The sequence below is a fragment of the Salvia hispanica genome, chromosome 1 (genome assembly GCF_029641045.1).
Source record: "Salvia hispanica isolate PSC_SH4W2 chromosome 1, Shi_PSC_v1, whole genome shotgun sequence".
NCBI lineage: Eukaryota > Viridiplantae > Streptophyta > Magnoliopsida > Lamiales > Lamiaceae > Salvia > Salvia hispanica.
Genome location: NC_142692.1, coordinates 35,373,537 through 35,391,824, shown reverse-complemented (window position 1 = coordinate 35,391,824; position 18,288 = coordinate 35,373,537). Strand labels below are relative to the sequence as shown.

The window sequence follows — 18,288 nt, the reverse complement described above, 5'->3', positions numbered from 1 at the left end:
CAGCCCTGCATGTATTTCTAAATGTGCAGGTTGAGCAAGTGATGAAATGGTGGCTGAGTGGAGTTGGAGGTCGTCTCATCTCTTTTGTAGGATTTTCGTGGCATGTGTCTTCATACACATGACCATGTGGTTACAACTCCTTCCGCTGTGCTTTTATCGTAGTATTTTGTAGTAGATGGGTCATAGGAAAAACGATCAGTAACGAGTGATCTGTGATAAACACTCTTTCAAATTCCCATGATCTTTGTTGTCTCGTGAACATCTCTCATCTTATGAAGAAATATTTGTGTCTTATCATAAATTCTTTCATCCCCTTTCTATCCCTTCTTCTTAATTCCCTCCCCTGGTCATGATTAACTGAGCAATGCTATCCTTAGCAAGGCGCGGTCGTGACATCTCCAATGAAGATCGAGAAGTTGAGAGAGGAGATCACTTCATTCTGACAAAAGTATGATGAGTCATTTGCCGAAGCTTGGAAGAGATTTACATACTTGCTAAGGAAATGCCCAAGTCGTGGTCTAGCTCCAAGGCATGATCTCTTAAAATTCTACAAAGGGCTCAACAATGAAAGTACATGATTGGTTACCGCAGGTTCGAGTGGAAATTTAGATGATTTGACTCATGATGAGGTGAGAGCGTTGTTTCAAAGACTAGCGAACAATCAAAGGGACTGGCATAATCCAAGGAAGGCCGCGGGAGACACATTTGGTGCTACTAAGGAGTCGGAAAGAGTATTAGCTATAGAGGCTCAAATGGCTGACTTTAGTACCCAAATTTCTTCAATGACGAAAGTTGTCAAATCCTTCCAATTGACTCCCCAACCCCAAGCTGTGCATGTGATGAAGTGTGGAGTATGCCACAAAGGACATTATACAGATCAATGTCCAAGTTTGCAAGGAGCACCAGTGGAGGATGTGAACTACATTGGCAACAATCGTCAAGGTTTCAACCAAGGAGCTCAATATACCAATCAACAAAACTGGAGGCCACTGGAGGCCTCAACAAGAAAACTGGAATCAAGCTGGTCCTAGTAACGCTTCTGGCAACCAATGGAGAAACAACACTCAACCTCCGAGTTTTGAGACGAAGCCATCTAGTGATGATCAAGTTGCGCAGATCTACTCCTTCATGATCAAGAATCAAAAGGAGAATGATCAATTCAAGGAAAAAGAGAATGAGAAGTTTGGCCACATTGATGCCACGATGAAGAATTTGGAGATGATGATAGGTCAACTTGCAACGACGGCTCAAACCAGACCCCAAGGAACTATTCCAAGCACCACGATAACGAACCCAAAGGTTAATGAGCAATGCAAAACAGTCACATTGAGAAGTGGGAAAGAGCTAGAGAGACTTGGAGAGCAAGTGGTACATAGTGGCCCAAACATCTTGCACGCAGGGGCGGACAAGTTGTTAGGCTCACAAACCTCGCACGCAGGGGCGGACGAGGGGAGTGAGTGGGCCACTACAGATGCTAGAGATGGTCTACAAGATAAAGAAGATGCAAGTCGGCGTGATACAAAGAAGAAGCCGTTGAGTCTGGTAATGGATCCGAAGAGTCCATTTAATTTTCCAGATTTTATATCGCCGCCTCCTTTTCCAATCGAGAAGAAGAGAAAGAAAATAATTCAAGAGAAGGGACTCGATTGGATGATGAATATTATTAGGAAAGTTAATGTAGATGTGTCCTTGGTGGATTTGTTCCTACATTTTCCAAAATTCTCCAAGTTATTCAAGGACCTTATTGCGAAAAAAGAGAAGATACAAGATGATGGTGTGGTGATATTGAGCGCATTTTGCTCACAGTTTGTGAAGGGAAAGATGCCGGCTAAGAGAAGAGATCCCGGAAGTTGTGTGATCCCGTGTGAGATGGGAGATAAGAAGTTCCCAAAGTGCCTACTTGATGAATCATCGGGAATATCATTGATGGCTTTGAAAACTGCGAGGTCAATCGGTCTTGAAGCAAGGATTGAACCAATCGACATTGACCTTCAGTTGGCAGATCATTCAATTGTTAAGCCTAAAGGAATCATCGAGGATGTCTTGGTGAAGGTGAACAAATTTATACTCCCGGTTGACTTCATTGTCATAGAGATGGAAGAGGACAAGGACATGTCTATTCTCTTTGGTAGACCATTTTTAGCAATCGGTGATGTTGTGATTGAGACCAAGAAAAAACGGTCATGTTTCGAGTTGATGGGGAGAATGTTGTGATTGAGAAGGAGAAGGCGAAGAGGCACCTATTGGAGTTTGGATAGGAAAGCTGCAAAGAAGAAGGTCGAGCCAATGACTATAAACAAAGGCGCTGATTGGGAGGCAACCCAAGTTTTTTATATTTTTTTAATTTTTTTTCTTTTATTTTTATTTTTATATGTTGGAGGTTTTGTTTGCTCAATTCTTTCCTCTAGCATTTATTTTGAATTGAGTGTTTCTTTATGTTTTGTTTTTTGCTATTTTGTTATGTTTTGTAGGAGCACGTTGTATGAGCACATTGGGAACCAATCCAACTGATCCGGAAGGAATCAAGAGGGACAAAGAAACTGGAATCAAGAGGGACAGGGAAACTGGAATCAAGGAGGTCAAGGAAATCAACCCAGATGGAACAATAGGAATCAAAATAACCAGGGAAGCTCATATGTACCCCCACACCAGAGGAACAACAACTATCAGGGACCAGGGAATCAGTACAACCATAACCAAGGAGGTCAAGGAAACTTTCGCCCGCATCCAGGGGGTGGACCAAATCATGGTCAAGGGCCAAGTGGCAGTCAACCAAACTCCAGGACCCAGAGGAATCTGGATGATATGGTCCATGACCTAGTGAGTTCTCAGCAGCACATGCAGAACAACTTACTGGCAAATAATGACGTGGTCCACAAGCTCCAGGATGCTCAGCAGGAACACAAAGCCGTGATGGATCTGATGTCAAAGCAATTATGTCAGATCGCGACGTCCCTAAGCGACATGCGAGGAAATGAAGGGAGGATTCCAGCCTCAGTAAAGCCACCAGAAAGGGAAAATATCAGCCAGGTTACCCTGAGATCCGGGAAAGCATATGAAGGGCCCAAACTGAAGGTAAATGGTGAAATGCCAGTTCCGATGAGAGAGGATGTTATCCACCCGGACCAGCAAAAAGAAGATGTTAGGCCAGAGGATGATATCCAAGCCGGTGATTTGAGAGGACCGTTACCTCGGATGGCTGAACCATTTTTCTTAGACCCGGAGCCTGAGGTAGAAACTGAAAAAGAGAAAGGAGAGGCGGAAGAGCCTTCTAAGGAAGATCCGACCAACGCAACAAAGAGGATTAAACCTTTTCCCTATCGAGGGGATGCCAAGAAGAAAAAGGACAACCCCGTGGATTTCATGGAGATCTTTGGAAAGCTGGAGATCAATCTCCCATTCCTGGAGGCTATGAAGCTGCCCCCGTTCAGCAAATTCATTAAGGAGTTCATTGCGGGCAAGGCAAAATTCGATGGAAAGATCGTGATCGGGGAGAATGTATCTGCAGTGATTCAGAAGAGGATAATGCCGTCGAAGCAGACTGACCCAGGTATGTTTACCTTACCTATCACTATAGGAGGTGTTAGAGTCGAGCATGCTATGTGTGATCTTGGTGCGTCTATTAACGTGTTACCGCTTTCCATATATAAAAAACTGGTAGGAGCAAGAAGGACTGATACGAAAGTGGTAATCCAGTTAGCTGATAGATCATGCATTAGCCTTGAAGGAGTATTAGAAAATGTGATAATGAAAGTTCATGATTTTCTATACCCTGCCAATTTCCATGTGATAAAAATGAGTGACAACGAAACTGCTGAGTATAGTGGCGTTCTTTTAGGAAGACCATTTTTGAGGACCGCTAAGACTATAATTGATGTTTTTGATGGCACCATTTGTTTAGATTACAATGGGGAAAAATTCACTTTTAGCATTGATGAAGCTATGAGGAAACTACTTGACGTGGAAAACCTCCATTTTGTTGATGTCATTAACCCCCTGGTCCAGGAGTTTCTTGAGACCGAACTATTGCAGGAACAGGCTGATACCTCGGGATGATAGAATCTATGAGGAAAGAAGTTGCAGGATGGTGTGAAGCAGTTATTAAACAAGAGCTATCTGATGAAGAAATCACAAAGGCAATAATGGACTTCTGTGGCGAGGCAGGATCCCCTGGGTCCAAGGGATCAGTCCAACTGGCCAGTGTGGAAAAGTTGTCAGAGTTGGACGAGTTGGTCAATAAAGGTATGGAGAAGAATCCGTTGCCACCTGAAGTACCCCCTCCAAAGAAAGAGTTGAAGAACCTTCCTCCGGGTCTGAAGTATGCCTACCTAGGCGAAGGCGAATCCCTGCCTGTCATAATCAACAACCTTCTGACCCAGGAGCAGGAAGTCAAGCTATTGGAAGTGCTGGGGAGGAACCAGAAAGCAATAGGGTGGACTCTATCTGACCTAGTGGGGGTCAGCCCCGATCTATGTATGCACCACATCCGTTTGGAAGAAGGAGCCAAGGCACACCGGGATCTCCAGAGGAAACTCAACCCCAACATGAGAGAGGAAGTCTTAAAGGAAGTATTGAAGCTACTGGCCTTGGGAATCATATACTCCATTCCCGATAGTGAGTGGGTGAGTCCTGTCCACATGGTGCCGAAGAAATCAGGAATACAAGTAGTCAAGAATGACCGCAACGAGCTTGTGCCCACAAGGTTAGTCACGGGGTGGAGAATGTGCATAGACTACCGAAAACTCAATGCGGCCACACGTAAGGATCATTTCCCGCTACCCTTCATCGACCAAATGCTGGAAAGGTTGGCGGGAAAGCAATACTTCTGCTTTCTAGATGGCTACAATGGATACTTCCAAATCTATGTCAATCCGGAGGATCAGGAGAAGACCACATTTACCTGCCCCTTTGGGACATACGCCTACCGGAGAATGCCTTTTGGTTTGTGCAACGCACCTGGGACATTTCAGCGATGCATGATGAGCATTTTCTCGGATCTACTGGAGGACTGCATAGAAATTTTTATGAATGATTTCACCGTTTATGGAGATTCTTTCGAAACTTTCCTGGGGCACCTGGATGTCGTTTTGGAGAGATGAAGGAAGAAGAACCTAGTGCTAAACTATGAGAAATGCCACTTTATGGTCAAGGAGGGGATAGTACTGGGACATGTTGTATCTGAGAGGGGCATCGAGGTAGATCAAGCAAAGGTGGAGGTAATCTCTAAGCTTCCACACCCAACGAATCAGAAGGAAATTCGAGGATTCTTGGGGCATGCAGGGTTCTACCGAAGGTTCATTAAAGACTTCGCAAAAATCGCCCAGCCCCTGACAAGACTTTTCCAGAATGATGTGGAGTTTGAGTTTGATGATAAGTGTAAAAAATCCTTCCAGCTACTCAAGGATCGTCTGGTCACAGCTCCGATAATCCGCTCGCCCAACTGGAATTACCCCTTCGAGGTAATGTGCGACGCAAGTGACTTTGCAATAGGAGCGGTGTTGGGCCAGAGGATCGAAGGAAAAATTTATGTCATATTTTATGCCTCGAAGACGCTCAACCAGGCCCAGAAGAACTATGACACCACCGAGAAGGAGATGCTGGCTGTGGTGTACTCATTTGAAAAATACCGACCATATCTACTGGGGTCGAGGGCAAGTTCACTGACCATGCAACCATTAAATATCTCCTAGCCAAGAAGGAAGCCAAGCCAAGGCTAATCAGATGGGTGTTTCTATTGCAAGAGTTCGACTGGGAAGTCAGAAATAAGAGAGGGACCGAGAATAGAGTGGCTGACCATTTAAGCAGGATTACCCAAGGAGAAGATGAAGAAGCCGTACCCGATGCTTTTCCAGAAGAGCACTTGTATTACTTAGGGGAATCCACTAGACCAATCAGATGGGTAGCAGTGTTAGCATTAACTGGGCCTGAGGAGTCAGAGAAACAGAAAGGCAAGCCGAATGACGAGCCTTGGTTCGCGGACCTGGCGAATTATTTAGTTACTGGAGAACAACCGGCCGCACAAGAAATCACTACGGCCCAGAGGATGAAAATTAAAAGTGAATCCAAGTACTACTTTTGGGATGACCCATACCTCTGGAAGATGGGTTCAGATCAAGTGATAAGAAGGTGTATTCCAGAGTGGTAGCAAAGAGACGTGCTAAACCATTGCCATGCACTAGCGTGTGGTGGCCACTTCGGCCCAAGGAAAACGACAAGGAAAGTTCTGGATAGCGGTTTCTACTGGCCCTCGCTGAATAGGGATGCTTATGAGTTCTGCCAGAATTGTAATAGGTGCCAACTGACCGGAGGGATTCCTATGAGAGATGAGATGCCACAGACTCCGATAATAGTCTGCGAGATCTTTGATGTTTGGGACATGGACTTCATGGGCGGCCCATTTCCATCTTCATATGGAAATACGTATATATTGGTTGCTGTGGATTACATGTCTAAATGGATAGAGGCCAAGGCTACAAGTTCAAGTGACGCAAAGGAAGTTTCAAAGTTCCTAAAGGCCAATATATTCAACCGATATGGCGTGCCCCGAGCGATCATCTCAGACCAAGGGACTCACTTCTGTAATAGGACAATTGAAGCACTGATGAGAAAATATGGAGTCCACCATCGGTTATCTACTCCGTATCATCCCCAGTCAAATAGGCAGGCTGAAATCTCAAATCGAGAGATCAAGGGCATCCTAGAGAAGACGGTGAATACCTCAAGGAAGGACTGGAGCAAGCGTCTGGGTGATGCTCTCTGGGCCTACAGAACCGCTTACAAGACACCAATAGGAATGTCACCCTACAGATTGGTATTTGGAAAAATGTGCCACCTGCCCATGGAGATAGAGCACAAGGCTTATTGGCAGTCAAGGAAATGAATATGAAGGCTCATGCCTGTGAGAAAGAGAGAAAGATGCAACTGCAGGAGCTAGAGGAATTGAGGCTGGAGTCGTATGATTCGGCCATGTGGTATAAGGAGAGGACCAAATTCTGGCACGACAAAAACCTTCGGGTCAAGGAGCTGCAGGTCGGGCAGAAAGTACTCCTTTTTCAGTCAAAGCTCAAGCTCATGCCTGGGAAGCTGAAGTCCAAGTGGATAGGGCCTTACACAATCGTTGGCATTCGAGCGCATGGAGCAGTGGAAATTCAGGGAGTCAATGCTAACTATGTTCCTTTCCTTGTTAATGGTCATAGAGTGAAAGTGTTTAGGGATAGTTTGGAGTTGTGTGAAGTGGAAGAAATTCCACTTCACACACCTTCCACTATTGCCTAGTAAGCCATGTTTAAATATTCTTCGGGAATTACTGGGTCAGGTAGATAGGGTAAAATTTTCGATCAGCTGACTGGACCAGTTAATTCCCAAGAATATTTAAACATTTAGGTGTAAATAACATGAATAAGTTTTTTTTATGAAAATACAAAAAAAATATATATATATACTTCTAAAACCCAAAAAGATTTTTGAAATTCTGATCGTCTGTGGAAATGCACAAAATTGAAAAGCTTATCTCTTTGATCCAGACGTTCAGCAAATTTCATTTTTTTTACTAAGTGTTTAAGATTACCCGGTCAGAGGGAAGTGAGAAAAATCAGGGGGAAGTTTGAATTTTGAAATTCAAAATGCTGGCGAGGCGTACGGTTGCTTGCGTCAGAGACGCGACCGTTCGCCTGCAGCCAATCATGATATTCCTTTTTTTATTTTTTATTTTTATTTCTTTTCCTTTTAGTTCTTTTATTTTCCTTTTATTTTCTTTTTTCTAAAATAACTTCCCTAAAAACTAATTAACTTCTCTCACCTAAAATTATTTTCTCACAACTCCTAATTCACAAACTTGTTTTCTCTCTCTGCAGATCCGTAAACCACAGCCGTACACAAAGATGCAGAGAAATCCGGTGTCACGCTCAGCCCGCGGGAAGAACCCGCCGAAAGAAAAGACCAAAAAGAAGGTAACGGAGGCGACGAGTTCAACTCCCGCGGCCGAGAAAACCCCCACGCCGCCACCAGAAGAAAACCCCCCACTCCGCCAGAAGTTCCACCGCAGCCCATACCGACCGAAGTGCAACCACAGCCGGACATCGGCCAAGAAATCACAGCTGAGGCGAAATCCGACGAAGCAGAACCGGACCCCGAGGAAATCATACAAGAATTCATGAGGAAGTACGGAAAGGGGCCGAAGGCGAGTAAATTTTTTGCCCAGATGTCGGAGGCATGCCGGAAATAAGAAGAGGTAATTCCTGCCCTAACCCCACTTACAATTCCACCACGGCCCAAAACCTTAATCGAAACACCCACCGCACAAGCCTTACCCATACACCCAGAAAACCCCCAAATTTTACCCGAAACTCTAACCCAAGAGACGAACCCCCCACACACTATTCCTCAAACAGAAACTGAGCCCCATGCCGAACCCTCTGTAAATATAGAAGAAACTGATGCTGAGGAGGGTGATAGGATGGATACGGAGGAATCAGAGAGAGAGAGGAGGGAGGGGGTAGTCTAGGTGAGCAAGAAGAAACACCGGATGTAGAGGCCGCTGGGTCAGGGGACGAAAGGGAAAATGAGGAGGGCATAGATGGTGGGGAGAATGATGGAGCAGAGGAAGTGAATCAAGAAGAAACTGGGGATGTGGAAGAGACTTAGGAACAGAGTGTAGAGGAAACTGTGGATGGCGAGAAGGGTAGCGAGGGTAGAGAGGGTGAAGAAGGTGAGGCTAGTGTTGATAAAGAGGCTGAAAAAGATGGTGGGGAAGTCGATGAGGAAGTTGCTGAGAAGGATACAGAGGAAGGAGAGGAAGTTTATGAGGAGAATGTTGAGAAGGAAGAGGAAAGAAACGGCAGTGGACAAGATGCCGAGAAAGAATGTGAAGAGATAGAGACTGACATCGTCGTGGTAGACGATATAACTACTGATGACCAAGGGACCCCAACTGATGAGAGGCTGACGAGGAGGCACTCCCGTCGTAATAGGAAGCAAGTGGATGAGGCAGAGGCAGGCAGGCCCAAGTGCCTGAGGCTGGAGGACACAGAGGAGACACGGGATGATATCCCCCTGGTCCAGGAAACTGTGGCAGCCGAGAAGGAAATCTCTCCGGAGGCTATGTAGACGAGATATGAAGCAGAAAGGAAAAGGAAGGGGAAGCATAATGCTAAGCCCCAACATAAGAAATCTCGCCCCGCGAACACCACTTTGGTGATTAGCGAGCCGGAGGGGATCCGTGTGCCATTTTCCCATCCAACTAAAGAAGAGGAGGCTGAGATACCAGCCGTGGAGGAGAGCCCTTTCGAAAAAATGGAGGTCCTTGTGACCAAGAGGTTGTTGGAAGCGATGGTCCAGTTTGAGGACCCAAAGTTGCAGAAGGCATGTGATGGTCGCGCCACGAATGGGAAGTCGGCGAAATCCGGAAAGAAGTTGTGCCTCTCGGACTTGAGGGATCTGGGAGTGGAGAAGAAGTTCATCTCCTACTTCACAAGCATCGGGTTCGAGTGGCTTCTCAACCACAGCAAAGGAGGTACCGGTGGCTCTGGCGAAGGAGTTCTTCACGTCCTTCAAATTCAAGCAGTCTACAGATCTCGACGCAGACACAATCTCTTTCAGGCTGTTCAATGAGGAGATGGAGATGAGTATAAGGGAGTGGTCGTTGAGAATGGGGCTACTCACACCCGAGGAGGAGGAAGAAGGAACGTGGAATGAGAGAGAGATCGGCGCACCCAAGTATACAGCACGCTTCGATGCTGAGGAGGCCTGGAGGATGGTTGCCCACAAGAAGGTGGCCAATTCAAGACAAGCACATCGAAGGGGGTACACATCACTGACCCTGTACTCCGATTGGCACAAGTATATATCGAGTACAATCTCTTGGGTCAAGTGGGTACAACTCTCACTACTCCAGAGCTGTATTTCATGTGGTGTATGCTGAACAACGTGAAGGTCCACCTCGGGTACTGGACTGCCTATGCATGCCAGAGAGTCAGAACTCACTCCGACCGCCATCTCTACACGTGCAACTTGCTGGGAGCATACCTCCAGAGGAATGTGTCAATGAAGATAGTTGACTCGGTTTGGATGTTTTAAGAACGATAGAATATGCCTCGACTGATCTAGTTGTGAAGCCCTCCATAAAAGTGAGTTATAAGCCTTAAATACTTCATACTAACACAAAATGAGAGGGCTGTCACTTGATGCTTAGGGAGAGAACTTAGAAGGAGAAAAGTTTTTGGTGATAGAAATAACCTCTCGGGCCTAGGGAAAGGGTACTGGAGGTATAAGCTGGACGAAGTCCAGGGTCTAAAAAGGAGGAATAAACTGGACAAAGTCCAGAGAGTCTGAAAAACAAAAAAAAAAAAAAAAAAAAAAAAAAAAAAAAAAAAACTGGAGGTATAAGCTGGACGAAGTCCAGGGAGGAATAAGCTGGACGAAGTCCAGAGAGGAAAGGAGAAAAAAATTATGCTCCCTCCGTCCCGGCTAAGATGACACATTCCTTAGCCGACACGGGGTTTTAGGAGTAATTGGTTAATGTGTTTAATTGGAGAGAGAAAAGGTGGGTGGAAGTATTAAAATAGAGAGAGAAAAAAAGGTGAATATTTTAATAGGGGTGAGAAAAAGTGGTTGAGTGTATTAATTGGAGAGAGAAAGTTTTCAAAAAAGGAAATGTGTCATCTTGGTTGGGACAAACTAAAAAGGAAAACGTGTCATCTTAAGCAGGACGGAGGGAGTAATAAGAGCAAAGACATGGGAACTCTCTGACCCGAGGCATTAGTGGTATAGCAATATAAGAGCGAACGATCCTAACATCCCTGGTGAGGAATGAGTGATCGAGCGAATCCAACAGTTAGAGGCTATCTTGACAAACTGACAAGCCGATTAGATAGAAGAAGGGAAGGGGAAGATTCGGAGACTGTAGGTTCTTGGATTGACCTTAATCTTGTGGGGATGGCTGCTAGAAAATAAACCAGTTTATGCATTTATGTGTCAATATGTTTTATTATGTGTCTTTATCTGTTTTCTTTGTCTAAGTCCTTTAGCGTCTAGGTCTAGTAGTTTGAGTCTTTTTCTTTTTAGTAGAGTCGGTTAAGGGGAAACCATGCATTGAAACTTGCCTTATTCCTTTTTCTTGTCTTTATACTTGAGGACAAGTATGGTTTAAGTGTGAGCAGTTTGATAAGGTTCGTTTCATGCATTGGTTTAGGGTTAAAATTATGTGCATTTGGGACGCTAATGTGCGTTTGTGAGTTCAGGTGTGTAGTAAATCTGCTGGACCTAGGAAGTTGCTGTTACCTGATCTGGCAGATGCAAAAGAGATGAAATTGAAGCAAAAATCAGAAGTCGTCGTTCGGACCTGGGAGAATCAAAAGTTGGCGACAGGAGCAGAATGGAGCGAGAGCAGATTATTTTAAAGAGTCTTACTCAAGGGCAAGAGCGTCAAATCACCAGAGGGATACCCTAGGGATCAGAGCCTCACATATATAAGGAGCTCAACCTTGAAGAACAAGACAACCACTTCTACACTTTCCTAGCTCAAGCTTTCGTTCCATGCCTTAGTTCCACACTTAAAAACTTCTCATTTCGTTTCACTGCGCACTTGGAGATGGAGGATTCTGGCCACCGTGGTTCTCATCATCGTCGTTATTTTGCTGTGTAACACCGCCTTGTGAAGGTGAAGAAACAATCTTTACTTGCTTTCGTTAGAACTTGTTGGTTTTAAGTTTCATAACTCTAGTTCTTGCTTTGATCTACTGGATTCAGACCTATTTCTAGTTATTATGGAAGTTTATGTTTGCTTTTGTTGGATCTTGCTGAGTTGATCTTTATTTCTTGTTTTTACTTTCGCTCTTGTTTATTGTTGGATGTTTGTAGCTGAGATCTGTTGGTTTGTTGATGGAGGTTGGGGATTTGCGTATGGAGATGTTTGGATTTATTGAATCGTGGTGTTTTTGAGTTGGAGTTTCGCGTATTTGGTGTTTGTTGTTTACGTTGTGCATGATCATGGCTGTTTACTTTCTGTTTCTGCATCCTTTAGGTCCAGTAGCGTAGATCTGTTAGTTTAGGCTTTAATTTCTCGTTTTAAGTCTAGATCTAAAGTTTGCTCTGTTTTCATGGTGTTTAATACTCTGTTTTATCTGCTATTCTCGTTTGATTTCCGAAGAAGATGAAGTTGTTGGTAGTTAGAACCAGATCTGCTTTATGTCAGTACTTTTCAGCATGTACTTTGCTTTTTCTGCATGTCCTCCAGACCCTGTCAGTACGATCTGCTTTGTCTTTTTACTTTTCTGCATGCTTTTCCAGACCCTGGTAGTTTAAGGAAACTTGTCTTTACTTTTCGCTTTATGCTTGTCTATCCAAATTAGGAAAGTCCGTCTAGTTAAGTTTACTCCAGTTGTCTTAGAACTTTAAAATATCTCAGTTTCTCTAAGTCATGTATGTTCCGTACGTTTTCAGTTTTCAGACCCAGTAGGTAGAGTAAAGTTTTTCTTATCGCTCAGAGCCAATAGTTTTAAGTTCTCGACCCACAAAATTGCGTGGCAGCAGCCAACCCCTTTTCCCAAAACATCCTCAAATGCAGTTTCGTAACACCTTCGTCCTCGTGGGATCGATCCTTTACTTCCCTGTGCTAAATTGTAGTATAGTGGGTTGAGGTTTTTGAAGGAATAGAGTGCACCCAACGATCCCTTTCTGATAGTTTCATGATCTTCTAGCCTCTGAAGACTAGTCGAATCCTCTGGACCTGTTAGATCGAGTGACACATATATAACATACACCGCACTGCACGTCTTCTCTAATCCAGTCAATATACCTTTCCATGTTCTTCTCGTGGATATTACCAGTTTCTTGTTTTATTTATCTTTAAATGTTTAGAATTATATGATTGGATTTTGATAAAGAATGTGATATTTTATGGCTAACATTTCTTTAACTTATTTTTAGCAACACTTGGAAATTTTATAATACGGCATTTGAAATGAAGTTGTATTACTAAATGAAAGAATTATTTATTGAATTGTGATTTAATTGAAAAAGAATTAAATTGAGAACTAGAAAATGACCATGAAAAGTGAGATGAAATCTTTCTTTTGGTCGAAAGTGAGAAGAGAAGAATGTTGTTTCTAGGGGTGTCGGAACGGGTTCCCACAGGTATTCAAATCCGATTTTGCGGGTACCCGTACCCGAAAACTTCAATATTACCCAATCTCGACCCGTATAGTTAAAAAGGTAACCCCATACCCGCATCGGGTATCCCAAACCCTCAGTTGCGGGTACCCAAACCTGCACACATAATTTGCATTGTGTATTATATTATTCAACGGTATTATGCTTTTAGTTTTCGCTTATCATCAATGCTAGTCATCTAATACAATAATTTTTTGTACATGTTTGAAATTACAGAATGAATTTTGGGATTGTTGTTAGTTGCTACACTACGATTTTAGATTTATATTTTTTTTACTTTGTTGTATTTACATAATTTCCAACTATTAACTATGCACAAGTATGCACAAGTATGATGATTTCTCATCTCTTAAATATAATATGACTATGTATTAAATATAATACAAATCCAAATTTCAAATAAGCAAATATGATAGAAACATCAAGCACGTCTAAAATTAAATCACCATTCAAAAGTCTAATATAATATAAAAAATAATTCACTTTCATCAAAAGTCTAAATATATATAACTTCAACTAAAAGTCTATATATTTTAAATCTTTAATATAAAGACACTAAACTAATAAAAGTTTCACTTTCACCAATCTTGCAATCCTTCATTTGGTAGCGGATAAATAATTAGAAATAAAGTGTATCATCGGGGAGTATATATTGATTTGAAACTAATTAACTAAAATAAAATATTTGAAATTCCTATAAATAACGGGTATTATCGGTTTAACGGGTATACCCATACCCGCAAAAATTTTAAACAAACTACCCGATCCCGCCCTGTTTCACATTGTCGTCGGGTAGCGGATCGGGTTGAGGGTTTCCCAATACCCGCTACCCGTTTCGACACCCCTAGTTGTTTCACTGCTATGCCTACTCAAAATGATTAAAATAATTATCCAAATAATATTTAAATACTTTAAATTAAATTGTATAAGTGCCTAAATTTACTGGAAAATTTATACATACAATATAGTAAGTCCCCTTAAAAAAATATAATGTAAGCTTGTTATGTAATTGGGCTGGATTATTCGGTTTAAACTTTCTTTAATAGTTTAATCCAACTCAAATTCCACAAAATTAGCCCATTAAAAAAGGAAATAATATACTTAACCACACGCGCGAGAGAGTAGGAATCCGGACTTACTTGCTAGGCCCAGTTGCCAGCTGTCAAGTTGGCGCACTGCTCCTGGCGCGTTAGATTCAAACAAAATGTTAGGTGTAGGGTAAAAGGTTAAAACGACACCGTAATGATGATTTTCCTTTCCTTTATTTTTTTCGAAGAAAATATTATTTAAGCGCATTTATTTACGAAAAGCTTTTCTCTGCAAAAACCCTAATTTATTTCTCTACTTACAATTTCTGGGAAATTCGTTGCAGCCTTGTTTCAGCTCTTGTTATTTTTCCGTTGCCGCTGAAAAATTTCAAAATTTCCTGGTAAGATATTGGTGATTTTTCTCTAATTTTCTTGATTTTTTCTGAATTTTGTCTCATTTTCTAGGTGCTATTTTATTCGTCGAAAATTTCGAAATTTGAGGAAGTGTTTCTGTTTGCCGAGGTGTAATTTTGATAGTTTTTTGGTATTTTTGCTCGATCCGTTTGTGAGTTTGGTGAATTCTGCTGAATTTCGGAGGTTTTATATCTAAAAAGCTGTTTCCGTTTTTTCTCAACTTGTTTCACTGTGTTTCTTTTTTCAAATTTCAGTTTCGCGTTTCTAAATTTGACCTTTTTTTCTTGTTTTTCCCAACAAATTGCTTTATTGATTTGAAAATTTACTGCTCCTGTGCTTTAATTTCAATTGAATGTAATTGCTGGAAATGGCAATGGTTAGGGTTTCGAGCTTTAATTTAAAGCAGTTTCCTTCAACATCTACTTCAGCATCTAATAATGATGATTTGCAATTGTATTCCTCAGTTAATTTTGGGAATTAGGGCTAAAAATGTCTGCATCATTTGAACCGACGCCGCCGGCGATGGCAAATCGGGAGCCGTTCAGCATGAGCTCGCCGCCGTCGATGGCCAATCGGGAGCAATTCAGCATGAGCTCGCCGCCGTCGCTGGTGATGAACCCGGCGACTTCGCAGCCGCAGCTGGACCAGCAAATGCACATGTCGTTTATGAACTCCGACGGCGGCGCATTCAGGCAAGTGGTGGGCTCTTCGCCACCGCCGTTTCAGTCTAATCCCGCTGGCGCCGCATTGATAAGTCAATCCTCCACCGAACAGAAGAGGAAGAGGGGCCGGCCAAGGAAGTACGGTCCTGATGGCAGCATGAACGCTCCATTGGGTTCGCCTAATGCGGTTATTCCGCAGCACGAGCAGCAGCAGCAGCAGCAGCAGAATTTTTCGTCTCCAGTGGTTGCTCCTCAATCTACAGAGATCGTGCCGCTGGGGATTGACGGGTCGGGCTCGCCCACGGCCAAGAAGTCCAGAGGCAGGCCCCGTGGTTCGAGGAATAAAGTAAAGCAGCACGGCCAAGCTTTAGGTAATTTGGACCTAGTTTCTGTTATTTATAAATGTTGTTAGTGAAAAAGTTATCATCTTTTCAATAAAATATTTATTTTGTATAGAAAAATTCTTGGGTATGACTGTCACCATGTGGGAGCATGTTTTCTATATGTGTGTATATATTATTTATATTTACCAATTATATTATATGATAGATTCTGATTACATGCTTGGACCACATCCTAACTTATTTGTGGCTCTGATATTTATTGTGTTTTTCTTCTTTCAGTTTATATTTGGTAGAATACATAGATTATAGTAGTAATCACTCTCGATTTGCTGAATCTAAAACTGCAACCAAAATCCAGGATCTAAGATTTTAAGTTTAGGGAATTTTACCAGCATGCCCCTGTGTTCCAGCTAGAATCTTTCTTTCAATCTTATAATTATTCTGTTGTGTCTGTATTGAATTATTCTAGCTTTCTGTATTGTTGCCGAATCGTTCTGCATTTTTACTTATCAGACATGCTTAGTGAAGATCTTATTGTAACTGGGAACAGGCAATGTAGTTCTGTTGTCTTATTGGGGGTGATGTTTCCATTTGTTTTCTATTGGAGCATTATTTATTATTTTCCTATTTGCGTTGTAGTTCTTATTCATATTGTCACTTTGTTAACTGCTGACTGAAGTTCTGCTTACAGGATCAACCGGTATCAGTTTCGTACCACATGTTCTCAATGTGACTGCTGGAGAGGTTAAATATTTTCTTTCTGATTTATTGATTTGTTTTCTTGAGAATCCTTTCCCTCTTTATAGCTTCATTGTTTCCAATCAAAGTTGGTCAATTAAACTAAACTGTTATATCCCTTTGTGGTTCTGGAAGTCGAGCAGAATGGATTGAAATAGATCATTTCAAAATAGTACTGAACTTGAGCATTACTTGTTACAGGACATTGCTTCGAAGATAATGGCCATTTGCCAGAATGGACCAAGGGGAGTTTGTGTTCTCTCTGCCAACGGGACCGTATCTATGGTAACACTTGTTCAGCAAACATCATCTGGTGGAACTGCCACCTTCGAGGTATTACTTTTCTTTCTTTTCCATATTTATGTGATCTGCATTCCATATTCTTCTGGATGTTTCATTTTAAGGATTTCGGTCCTTGAATTTCTATTTCAAATTCAAAATATATCCACTGCTTCCTAAAGGTATCTTTAATCATGTGAAATGAATGACTTAAATTTCTTCGCATGGATTTACTTTTTAGCATCTATAATTGGTTTATAAAACACCAACATTATCTGAATGAGTCTCTGATGCTTCATCCGGTTGTGCAAATCTAGATTAGACTCTCACTACTTTTTAGACGTTTTTTTAAATAAATGTTCTTATTGAGGTATATTATCTAATTTCCTGGTTTATAATCAAATCAGGGGGAAAAGTTGTCCAAATTAGTTCACACTTCATTTAGACGCCATCATAACCGTTCTGCTTGAACTTTTTCCATGGCTGTTACATTTACATCATTATGTAACTCCTCATCTTGAATAAGCATTTGCTGTTCTGTTCTTGGTTTAATTTTTCTTACTCAATCTTCGTAGGGTCGGTTTGAGATTTTATCCCTCTCTGGATCATTCATACTGACTGAAGTTGCCGGTCAGAAAAGTAGAACTGGTGGGTTGAGTGTTACTTTAGCTCATCCTGACGGAAGCATTATGGGTGGCTGTGTCGCTGGTTTACTGGTTGCAGCATCCCCTGCTCAGGTCAGTCTGCTTACCCGGAAAAAGTGCTTCCATTACTATACTTTATAAATTTAAAGAAACTTGGTCTCCAGATTATAGTGGGAAGCTTCATGCCCGACACTCAGAGGCAAGCCCCGACAAACTACGTGGAGCCTTCATCAGCTCCAAGACTGAACCAAGGCCAAGTCGGTGCTGGTGGTAGCAGCTCGCCATCACGAGGGACTCCCAGCGAATCCTCAGGTGGAGCGGCAAGTCCGCTGAATTTGAGCTCGGGCGCGTACAACATCACACAGGGCATGTCAGGTATTCCATGGAAATAAGTAGTTGCAAAATGCTTCTTCCATAAAGAGTCTGGAGATTATGTGACATTAGATTTGGTGTAATATTATTTCCTGATAGAGACTGAAACATGGGATTCCTTATTTAGTTTTTCGCAATGCATTGCAGTAGAGCAGCTAGGTTCTTACTTCTTAGTTCTTACCCAACTGATGATTCTTGATTTTCATTTGTTGTTGTAAAAACGCTTCTTAGTCGGCTCCTAGTTTAATCTTCTTCTTAATTTGGTCACAAATACGTGCTCGTCTTTCGTTGAAATACACAAACTTTCATCGATTTTTCACGTAGTTGAAGTTTAGTTCTGTAAATATTTAAGACATCCATCTAAACATTAATTTTGAAGGTAATTGCTTTTTGTGAGAAAGGAAGTTGGTATATTTAGAAGTAAATTTCCAATTCAAGTGCAGAGCCAAAATTAATTGGTGATTCATTGTCGACTCTCCTTGAAATTGTCACACTTAATTGTTATCTGGATTTAACTATAAAATAACAATCCATAGTAAATATACATACTGGTGTAATATTATGATTATATATGAAAGGGCAATTCGCCAAAAATTTTATTAAAAATTGTGAAAATTTTAGTACAAAAACGTGTAATATT

General features: G+C 42.0%; 1 protein-coding gene and 1 non-coding gene across 3 annotated transcripts; one reads left to right on the top strand and one right to left on the bottom strand.

The window, feature by feature from the left end:
* Positions 1-413: 413 nt before the first annotated feature.
* LOC148933686 (small nucleolar RNA R71) lies at positions 414-520 on the bottom strand. The gene has a single exon (XR_016134819.1). It is a non-coding gene; the product is annotated as a small nucleolar RNA R71 (small nucleolar RNA).
* A 13,934-nt stretch (positions 521-14,454) lies between these two features.
* Positions 14,455-17,919, top strand: LOC125185208 (AT-hook motif nuclear-localized protein 10-like). Of its 2 annotated transcripts, none has more exons than XM_048081708.2 (6): positions 14,455-14,596; positions 15,074-15,642; positions 16,307-16,359; positions 16,555-16,686; positions 17,208-17,369; positions 17,441-17,919. In XM_048081708.2, the coding sequence occupies exons 2-6, from the start codon at positions 15,099-15,101 to the stop codon at positions 17,666-17,668; spliced, it is 1,119 nt and encodes a 372-aa protein (XP_047937665.2). In that variant the 5' UTR covers positions 14,455-14,596; positions 15,074-15,098; the 3' UTR covers positions 17,669-17,919. The 2 variants fall into 2 exon arrangements, with proteins under 2 accessions (XP_047937665.2, XP_088919651.1); XM_089063525.1 differs by lacking the exon at positions 14,455-14,596 and adding an exon at positions 14,803-14,985.
* The last annotated feature ends 369 nt before the right edge of the window (positions 17,920-18,288 follow it).